The 11351-nt window shown below is 42.9% G+C and overlaps 1 protein-coding gene across 1 annotated transcript; it reads right to left on the bottom strand.

The window, feature by feature from the left end:
* Window positions 1-2106: 2106 nt before the first annotated feature.
* LOC145354725 (transmembrane protein 100) lies at window positions 2107-2460 on the bottom strand. Its single transcript, XM_080206178.1, has one exon. It carries the CDS (start codon window positions 2458-2460, stop codon window positions 2107-2109), a length of 354 nt encoding a protein of 117 aa, XP_080062304.1.
* Between the last annotated feature and the right edge of the window lie 8891 nt (window positions 2461-11351).

Genomic DNA, 11351 nt, shown 5'->3' with positions numbered 1-11351 from the left:
GTTTAGTCAATGTCATATTTTCCTTCAAGATACAGGTCCAATTTGACCTTTACATGTCACTACAGGTAAATGGTTACCAAAACAGATTAATACCTTTGCTAAATATACTCTTAGACCACTATCTGTAGCATAATTTCACAACCAGATGGAACCCAATCATTTGCTTTGGTCATTCAAAATGTAAAATGATGAAACAGAACATGATCTTAGATTGCACTGGAACCAGAACTGTCTTTGAAAAAACAAACCATAATAGAGAGGATAATATTCATAAAAATGAGTCACAAGCCCCTGGAGATTATGACAAGCTGTGATAAATAAGAAGGGCAGTGAACAATCAGATCAGGTCTCTGCCCTTCAATGTGTATTTATTAGTTAGAAATTGTCATGTCTGCATACTAGGGCAGTGCAGAGACCCTCTGCTGGCAACTGCAACATGTACATTAAGATATTGGGCTACTTTGTAAGATAAATAACAGGAAACAGCGGGTCACAGGGAAATTCTATCTACAATACGTCTTAGGCACGTGGAAAACATCATGTTTAGCAGCATCGTACGTCTAACAATATTAGGTCAGAAGTCCCTCCTCATGGCCTGTCCATTCCACACAGACTGAATTGTCATCTTTTTAAATAAGCCTGGCTGTTAGTCAGCCCAGCAACATTGGGATTCTAGTTTAAGGCGGCAATGTATTGCTGTTTTAGGTTTTAGAAAAGATTGATCCTGTATATTGTTATATGTGGTCACCCCAATTTCCCTTCCCACACCAGCAGCCCTCCACCACTTCAACCAAAGGGTTGGTCTTTGAGTTTGAGCCACTCAACCAGCAAGTTGTTCCTAGTACAATGTTAATACAGAGATTGAAGGAAGGCAGCAAGTGCGATTCACAGAATCAGCCCCACGTTGCCATACCAAACAAAACCACATTCTTTCAGGAACTCAGAATGCCTGAAACGTTGAAATAGTTCCTGGACTGTGTGTTTGAATTTTATTATGTGTGGTGATCTGATTGAAATCAACAAGTTCTAAAATCTGGTGAAATCTTCACTGAAACGTTTCTAAAATAAACTTTCTTCTGGTTGATGGTTATCTTCCACCCACCCCCTTTCCCCACGTATTGAATCTGGCCGGGATAAGATATATTCATACGATGTCTTATATTCCACAATGATTGTTGACAGGCTATTTGGCTGTGTAAGGCATCACAGCCCCAACCAATCTTTCTTTCACTGGCATCCAGGGACCCCTATTCCCTGCAGGAGATCGGTGGGAACTCTTACTAACCCATCTTCATTTTAAAAAATCCCCACCTCTATATTGAAAACGAGAGTTCGTCAGCGAGTCTGATACATTCACCCAAACTCTCTTTGAATTGTCGCTTCTTCAAAGTGTCTGTCTTGTTGAATAAGCACCGTGTCTAAAGCTCACTGCATCACTTGATTGCAATCCGCAATCAGAGAGATTAGGTTTGAATTCCTGCCGTTATTTGGAAATAGAGAGTCATAGAGACTGAGAGGGAGAGGGTCAGAGAGACGGTGGGGGGGGGGGGGGGTAGGTATTGGGGAGAGTGGAGAAAATGAGCAGAGAGTAGAGAAAAGGGAGTGGAAATATGGAGAGAGAGGGAGAAGGAGACAGAGAAAGTGAGGGAGAGATGGAGATGCAGAGAAGCCCCATTCCTGACACAGGCACCGAGTCCGGAACAGTCACAAAGGCATCGCTTCTTTCTGATTCGAAAACTCACGGTGCTGAGGGCAGCATCACCAAGTCCTCGACATCATGGAGCAGGTTTCATTCACAGTCCAGCCGCAGCCTGGCTTTGTTCAATCTGTTTTCAATGTCCGCCACCGAAAGTGGGACTTTTATAAACCGGGCTTCCCGGAATCTGGCGTTAACCAAAACCGATTCTCACCCATCACTCACCGAGTCTTTTCCATCTCAATCCGGCTCAGCTTCACCTGGAGCAGCTAAAGTGACGGATGGAAGGGGTTGGGCTGGGTGGGGGGGGGACTCGGTCCCGAGCCGCTGCTCCCTCCCGCTCTCTCTCTCTCCCCCCGCGGTATTTAAGGCATCTCTCCCGGTTGCCAGCGCTCAGACTGGCCGCAGTCTCACAAGATGCTCTCCCCGGCCGGGGAACTGACCTCCCGCCGCTCCCTCCTGTCCCGGTGCACCTTCCAGCAACCGAAAGCAGCCGAAATGAGAATCAGGCTGAAGCCGAGCACCGAGAGTGAGACCAGCTTGGCGGCGTCCATCCGCCTCTCCCTGACCGAGAAGGTGATGCTGGTCGCGGCGATCCCCACCACCAGAGAGACCAGCCCGAATGGGAAGATGCAGCGGTACCAGGAGCGCTCCGTCCCCCCCGTGGTCACTGCCAGCCGCTCCATCACCAACACCGGCTCCATCGCCTTCTGCCCCGAATTCTGGTGTTGGCGCCACGGCATCGGGTTCGACTTACAGCCCATCGTGACACGGCTCCTTCATATGGGGAAAGGCGAAACAGCACTGAGCAACAGCAAAGCTATCACAGCTTCTGGTCGATTTACACTTGTGCCGTTCATATCTTTTTCCCTCTCTATATCTCTCCCTCTCCATTATAATTGGCAATCACACAGACTGATGTCATCTCAATAGGTGTGGTCAGAACCTGCGCCGAGTATGTGGCAGTATGTGTTGTGTGTCTGTATCTGCGTGTCTGTACAGTGTGTCTATCTGTTAATGCATGCGGGTTTGTATCTCTATAGCTGTACCTGCATGTGTCTATGCGTGTGTGTCTACATGCATTTTTGTACGTCCCTGTCTTTGCACGTATGTGTTAAGTACACATATGCCCATGTCTCAGTGTCATATTTGCCTTTCTGTCTGTGCGCATCTGTGCCTGCATGTGCCTCTCTGTACGTGAGGGCATGTGTGTATGTCAATTCTGTTAACAGGCCTTACATCCTCTGTCACCTGGCGAGCACCTCTGCTCCTTAATAGCCAGCTAAATTACAGCATGCCCTCATGCCCTGAGGACGGTGAGAAGAAGGGCCTTTGTTGCTTGTCTTAGATATCATAGCCATACACTTGTCATTGGTGTATCCTTTCCAAAAAAACTCTAAGGAACACCAAGCTACATGTTATACTTGATTCACATAAACAGAATGAAATCTGTCTCCTAAGAAATGTATTTCTTTACAATATCACAAAATATCACAACTTTACACATGGGACTTACTCACAAGTTAGCATTTCTCAATTGAGCTGGTGTTAACCATACGCAGCAAAATCTCCACCCCTCACTTAAACCGTTCTATACCTAGACGACGAGATAAAGGTCGACCTTTGATTTATTTCTTAGTTCTCAAGTTTAGCTTGCCAAGTTGCCAAAAAAACTATGACTTTGGAGTGAAAGCTATAGCAACTAAATATTGCTTTTTTTTCATAGGATGTAGGCTTCACTGGTCAGGCCAGCAGTTATTGTCCATTCCTAAATGCCATTGAGAAGTTGGTGGTGAGCTGCCTTCTTGAACCACTGGAGCCCATATACAACCATGGTACTTTTTAGGGAGAGAGTTCCAGGATCTTGACTCAGCAACAGTGAAAGAACTGCGATATATTTCCAAGTCAGGATGATGAGGTGCTTGGAAGGGAACTTCCTGGTTGTGTTCCATGTATCTGCTGCTCTTGTCCTTCTAGATGGTGGTGGCTATGTAGAGAGAATTGGTAAGTTGCTGCAGTGCACTTTGCAGATGGCAGACACTGGTGTCACTGTGCGTCATTGGTGAGAGAATAAATGTTTGTGGATGGGGTGCCAATCAAGTGAGAAGCTTTGTCCTGAATGGTGTCAAGCTTCTTGAATGTTGTTGGAGCTGCACTCATCCAGGCAAGAGGAGAATATTCCATCACACTCTTGATTTGTGCCTTGTAGATGGTGGACAGCTTTGGGGAGGCAAGAGTTGAGTTACTCACCACAGGATTCCTAATTTCTAACCTGCTCTTGTAGCCACAATATTTATATTGTGATCAATGTCATCCCTAACGATGTTGATAGTGGGGGATTCAGCAATGGTAATCACAACATTGTTGTTGAATAGGAGGATGACATTTGGCCCATCTTGTCTGCACAAGTTCCCTATATGAGCATTGTGGCTTGGTGCCTTTCCCTGCCTCGTGCCCATAGCCATGCACATTACTTGAATAGAAACAATCATTTAATGCACTCATGATTGTCTCAATTAAACCTGCCTCCACTAAACCTGCCTCCACATTACCTCCAGGGAGCGTAGCTTAGTTGATTAGTTTGTAGCTTCATCAGGTTGACACCTCCTTTGAATGTCAAGGAACAATGGTTAGATTTCCTCTCATTGGAAATATCATTGCCTAGCATTTGTGGTGTGAATGTTACTTGCTACTCGTCAGCCCAAGCTTGCATTTCTCTAGGTCTTGCTGCATTTGAACATGAACTGCTTCAGTATGAGGCGTCACGAATAGTGCTAAACACTGTTGAAGAATGCAGGAACATCCCTATTTCTGATGTTACGATGGAAGCAAGGTCATTGATGAAACAGCTGAAATGGCTGAGTCTAGGACACTACCTGAGGAACTCCTGCAGAGATGTTGTGAAACTGAATAACCTCCAACAACCATAACCTTTTGCTAGGTATAAGTTCAATCATCAGGGAGTTTTCCTCCCGATTCTCATTGACTCCAGTTTTGCAGATTCCTTGATGTTTTGTGATTCCACTTTTTGTGATTCCACTCAGTCAAATGTGGCAATGATAAGGGCAGTCAATCTCACTTCACCTAGAGTTAGCTCTTTTGTCCATGTTTTAACAAAGGTTGTAATGAAGTCTGGAGCTGAGTAACCCTGCTGAAACCCAAACTGGGTGTCAATGAGCAGGTTACTGCTAAGCAAGTGCTGCTTGATAGCACTGCTGATGATCCCTTCCGTCACTTCACTGATGATCAAGAGTAGAATGATAGGATGATAATTGTCTGGGTTGAATTTGTCTGGCTTTTTGTGTACAGACCTACTTGGGCAATTTTCCACATTTCTCGGTTGATACCAGTGTGAGAGTTATACTGGACCAGCTTGGCAAGGGGCACAATAAGTTCTGGAGCACAAGTCTTCATTTCAATTGCCAGAATATTGTCAGGGCTCATAGTCTTTGCAGTATCCTCTACTTTCAGCCACTTCTTGATATAATGTGGAGGGAATTGAATTGGCTGAAGACAAACATCAATGATGCTGGGGGTCTCTGGAGGAGGTTGAGATGGATCATCCACTCAACATTTCTGGCCAAGATTGTAGCAAATCTTTTGCACAGAAGTGTTGGGCTCTCCCATTATTGAGGATGGTGATATTTGTAGAGTCTTCTCCCCTAGTGAGTTGTTTAAATGTCCACTACCTTTTATAGCTGAATGTGGCAGGACTGCAGAGGTTAGGTCTGATCCCTTGGTTGTGGAATTGCTTAGCTCTATCACTTGTAGCTTATGCTGTTTCACATGCATGTAGTTCTTTGAGGTAGCTTCAGCAGGTTGACACCTCATTTTTAGGTATAGCCGGTGCTGCTCCTGGCATCTCACCTGCACTCTTTGAACCAGGGTTAATCCCTTGACTTTGTGTTAACAATGTAGACATGCTGGGCCATGAAGTTACACATTGTGATGGAGTACAATCATGCTGCCCACAGCACCTTATGGTTGCCCAGTTTTGAGTTCTGTTCAAAATCTATGCAGTTAGCTCAGTGAAAGTGGAATCCAACACAGTGGAGAGTATCCACAAAGTGAAGATTGTACTTTGTTTCTACAGGGTCCGTGGGGTGATTTATTCTAATACTGTCGTGGACAGATGTATTTGTGGAAGGCAGGCTGGTGAGAGAGGTCAAGCATGTTTTGAACCCTCTTGTTGGTTCTCTCACCATCTGCTCCAAACATAGTTGGCAGCTATATCCTTTCAGACTTGACCAGCTCAGTCTGTAATGGTGTTACTTAGCCGCTTTTCACGATGGACATTGAGGACCCCACCCAGAGTATATTCAACTCTTAGTGCTTTCTCCAAGCGATGTTTAACATGGAGGAGTACTGATTCATTAGCAGGAAGTTTCCTTGCCCATGTTTAACCTGGTGTCATGAGACTTCATTGGGTGGGAGTTGATGTTGAGGACTTTCAGGCCAACTCCTTCCTGACTTGTATACTATTGTGCTGCCACTTTTCCTGGGTCTGTCATGTCAATAAGACAGGACATACTCAGGAAGGGTGATGTCTGGGACATTGTCTGTCAGGTATGATTCCATGAGTACAATTATGTCAGGCTGTTGCTTGATTAGTCTGTTTGACAGTTCATCCAATTTTGGCACAAGCCTCCAGATGTTATCAGAGAGGATGGACTCTGCAGTTTTGACAAGTCTGAGTTTGACACTGTTGTTTCCGGTCCCTCAGCCAATATCAGGTGGCCCTTCTGGTTACATTCTTTTGAAACTGGTTAGAGGTTTGATACAACTGAATGGCTTCCTAGACCATTTTAGAGAGCGTTCAAGGGTCAAGCACATTGTTGTGGATCCATCATCCATGTAGGCCAAACCAGGCAAAGATGGCAGATTTACTTTCCTGAAGGACATTACTGAATCAGATGGGTTTTTATGACAGTAGTTTCACGGTCATTAGAATTTTAATTCCAGATCTGTTAAACAAAGGTTCCCTAAAGGGCTTTTTGAATGAAAAACACAGTCTTGCACCAAAGTTAAGAACAAATCTTGAATCTGTCTCCAGTTATTAAAGAGTGAACACATACTTGTATGGTAATTCAGCCAATTTGTTTGAAATATCTCAGACTGTTTGCAAGACTGAATCAATTCTTTGAGAGTGAGAACCAGCTTCTAAAGATCACAATATAAACGAAACCAAAAACTATTACAGGCCAAATACAGAAAACTCTCAAAAATGTTTTGAAGGTGGCATATATACGGGACTCTAAACAGAGTATCTAGTGCTTGAAATTAGGTTGCTAGCTTATTCTCTCTGTAATTAACAATCATACACAATGAAACATTCCTAAATACATTTTCGATGGCTCAGAAAAGAAAATTTTAGCTGAATTTGTTTTTATTCTCTACAGTCTCATTTTCTTTTTCTAACCATAACTAAAGGAGTCTACAATCAGTCACTGACTCCATATCTCCCTAGCAACTGTTCAAGGCTGTACTTTGGTGTCACATTTGACCCTGAGATGAACCTAAGACTACTTAACTGCACCATCACAAAGACAGCCTACATCCATTGTCTAACATTTCCCAAGTTTACTCCACAATGCTTCAGCTCATGCCTTTGTTACTTCAGGATTTGACTATTCCAAATCAACGGATGGTCTCCTACATTCTAATGTCTGTAAACTTGAGATCATCCAAAACGCTGCTATTTTTACTCACATCAAGTCTTCACTTTCTCAAGTTCGGTTCTCCAGGAATGAGTGCACCTGTACGGATGAGGATTTCCTCATTGGAAAAAGAGTGTTGTTGGGTGATGCTCTCAACTTCCCTCCATCAAACTCATCTGAGTGATTTCTGAAATTGATGATGGCATAACTTTGCATATTTAAAAACAGTGTTACAGAGTGTCATTTTGAGTAGAGTGTTCTTATAAGCTTTTTCACCAACGTAATTGTTTTACTGGTGTCTGTTGAGGGTTCTGAGCACATACAGAGTTGGGAGGGCTTTTCAGTCTGCAAGACTTGTTTTATGAGTACACCTGTTTTCATAGTTATTACTGTTCTGCTGAGTTACTGTTAAACTTTGATATTTATTAATATAATGAAGATCATTCTTTAAACAACACATTTGACTACCATATTTGCGAAGTCAAGTTAGGAGAAAGCAGCTCGAATAGAAGTCAAGGAAAGGAAAATAGTTCCACTTGAGGATGGGGTAGGGTATGGCTTGAGGACAGCGCATAAAGAAGCAAAGATACTGAGGCTCACAATGTAGCTTGTTCTTTTCCAGGAACTTACAAGGCACCGACACAACTCTATCCATTAGAATGACAGCACAGATATCAACTTGAGCTTGACATCAGTGGAAACCTCAGCTTCCTGTCATTGAGGAATAATGACGATAACAACAATCATGACTGCTGCACTGTCCAAACTATCAGATGTTACACAACATCCACCCCGTTGGAGCAGCTGGGAGTTTCCTTCCTTCCTTCTGAAAGAGAACAAACAGCAGAAAGGCCTCCAACAATCCTAATTCATAACTTGAGAGTGTTTGTTGATAGACAGGCATTCTTCTGTGGGAAATAGTTCTCCTGTCTCCTTTGCCGTTGATTTTCATGTTTATCCTTTTACTGCATTTAAATACCAGGAAGTGCAATCAGTGACCACAGTAAAATCCCATGGCTCTGATTGAAAAGGGCCTCTTAGCTGCTGTCAGGTACAGAATATTATAGCAGATAGCAGTACAATTGTGTGTTAAATTTAAATTCAGTTCAGCTCAGAACCCAAATCTATATAAAAAAATCCACAACTCAAACTAGCAGTTTGATGTTTTTAAACTGCTGACAAAGAGCGGGAAAGCTAACCACACCTTCGAACTTACAGAATTATAAGTAAATGGATAGTAGTTCAAGCTATATCAGAGAGGGATACAGAAGAGGAAGCCATTTAGTCCACTAAGGTTGTATCATCTTGGAAAGAGCTAACCAATACGTCCAATTCTCCTGCTTTTTTTCCCAGTGTCCTGCAAATCTTTCCTGTTCAAACCTATATCCACTTTCCTTTGAAAAGTCATTACTGAATCTATTTCCACCACCATTTCAGGCAGTGTATTCCACAGCATAATCAAAATGTAATTTTCTTTTTCTTCTCCTCATTACCATCCTGCTCTTTTGCCAATTATCACAAATCTATGTCCGCTGGAAACAGTTTCTCCTATTTTCTTATTAAAGCTCTAACAATCTTCAACACCTTCATTAAATCTATTCTTAACCAGTCTGAAGAAAACTTACTCAGCTTCACTAATGTCTCCACATAATTGAAGTCCCTCATCTCTATTATCACTTGGATCAATCTCTTTTTCAGCCACTCTAAGGACTTGTCATCCTTCATAAGATATGGTAATAACTGGAAATAGTAATCCATGAAGTCAAACCAATGATTTATAAAAGTTTATCTTAACTTGCTTGCTTTTGTATGCAACTGGATTCTGTACTTCCTAACCCACAGATCGCAATCAGTAAAGATAGGTAACAACACCTCCTCCATGATCATCTCAACACCCGTGCCCCACAAGGCTGTGTCCTTAGCCCTGTACGATACTGCTTATACACCTATGACTGTGTGGCCAATTCCCCTCCAGCTCGAAAACTTGCTGATGACACCACCATAGTGGGTGGAATCTCAAACAATGACAAGACGGAGTACAGGAATGAGATAGAGAATCTGATGAACTGGTGCTACAACAATGTCAACAAAACGAAGGGGATGGTCATTGACTGCAAGAAGCGCAGTGGAGAACAATGGGGATGAAGTAGAAACGGTAGACAGCTTCAAGTTTTTAGGTGTCCAGATCACCAACAATTTGTCCCGGTCTTCCCCATGCCAACCTATAGTTAGGAACGCCCGCCAAACCCTCTACTTTCTCAGAAGATTAAGGAAATTTGGCATGTCCGCTACGAGTTTCACCACCTTTTATAGATGCACCATAGAAAGCATTCTTTCTGGTTGTATCACAGCTTGATATGGCACCTGCTGTGCCCAAGACCACAAGAAACTACAAAAGGTTGTGAACGAAGCCCAGCCTATCACAAAAACCAACCTCCCATCCATTGACTGTCTAGACTTGCCTCAGAAAAGCAGACAGCATAATTAAGGACACCACGCATTCCAGACATACTCTCTTTCACTGGGAAAAAGATATCAAAGTCTGAGGTCACATACCATCCAATTCAAGAACAGCTTCTTCCCTACTGCCATCAGATTTTTGAATGGACTAAACTTGCACTAAATTAATCTTTCTCTACACCTTAGCTATGACTGTAACACTACATTCTGTACTCTCTCCTTTCCTTCTCTATGAACGGTCTGCCTTGTCTGTATAGCATGCAAGAAACAATACTTTTCACTATACATGACAATAAATCAAATACTCTATGCCTTATTAATAAAGCCAAGGATGTATTTTTTTAAAAATAGCATTAGCTTGTCCTGCCACCCCTTTAAAAGCTAATCGAAGGAGGCCATACAGCCCATACCAGCTCATTGTGGAGCAATCCAGTCAGTCCCATTTCCCAAAACTATGCATGTTTATTTTCCTCAAGCGCTTAATTCCCTTTTGATATCATTGATATTCTCCGCTCTACTACCCTATAGGCAGAGTTCCATGTCACTGCGACTTCATAAAATCATAGAACCCTACAGTGCAGAAAGAGGCCTTTTGGCCCATTAAGTCTGCACCGACCACAATCCCACCCAGGCCCTACCTCCATATCCCTACATATTTTACCCGCTAATCCCTCTAACCCAAGCATCTCAGGACACTAAGGGGCAATTTTAGCATGGCCAATCAACCTAACCCACATAACTTTGGACTGTGGGAGGAAACCCATGCAGACACGAGGAGAACATTCAAACTCCACACAGACAGTGACCCAAGCCGGGAATCGAACCGAGGTCCCTGGAGCTGTGAAGCAGCAGTGCTAACTACTGTGCCGCCCATAATTGCTTCCTTACAGTCCCCTGTACATCTTGCCCAAAATCATAAATCTTTGTGCCCCAATCCGTGCACCATCAGCTAATGGGAACAATTTTTCTTTGTCTACCTTATCTAAACCTGTCATAATCTCTTACACCTCTATCAGATCTCCCCTCAATCTTTAGTTAGAATGGCCCATTTCTTGTAGGTAAAATTCCTTACCCGAGAACCATTCTAAAAGATGTCCTCTACACCCTTTCAACATCCTCACATATTTTCTGAAGTGTGGTGAGCAAAAATAAATGCAATTCTCTAGTTGTGGCCTTACCAGATATCTATAAAAAGATTCAACATGACTTCCCTGCTTTTGTACTTAATATCTCTGTTTATAAATTGTAAGCTCACAAACACTTTGCAAACTATCCTCACAAGAATTGTCTCCTTCAAAGGTCTGTTGCATTTGCCCCTAGGTCTCTGCACACAATTTAAAAGCTGTGCCACTCAGTCTATGTTGCCTTTTCCTATCTCTTCTCCTAAAGTGCATCACTTCACTTCTCTTATTATGATCCTAGGGAACACTACTGTTACCATCCCCCAATCTAAAAAGCAACTATTTATCACAACTTGCTGTTTCATAATTTTTTAAAAAATCCAGCAGATACAGAGCCTCAATTTTGTGACACTTCTT

Source organism: Carcharhinus amblyrhynchos, chromosome 18, assembly GCF_965287045.1.
Source record: "Carcharhinus amblyrhynchos chromosome 18, sCarAmb.v2.hapA, whole genome shotgun sequence".
Lineage (NCBI taxonomy): Eukaryota > Metazoa > Chordata > Chondrichthyes > Carcharhiniformes > Carcharhinidae > Carcharhinus > Carcharhinus amblyrhynchos.
The sequence above is the reverse complement of the archived record's forward strand: the minus strand, read 5'-3'. Positions and strand labels throughout refer to the sequence as shown.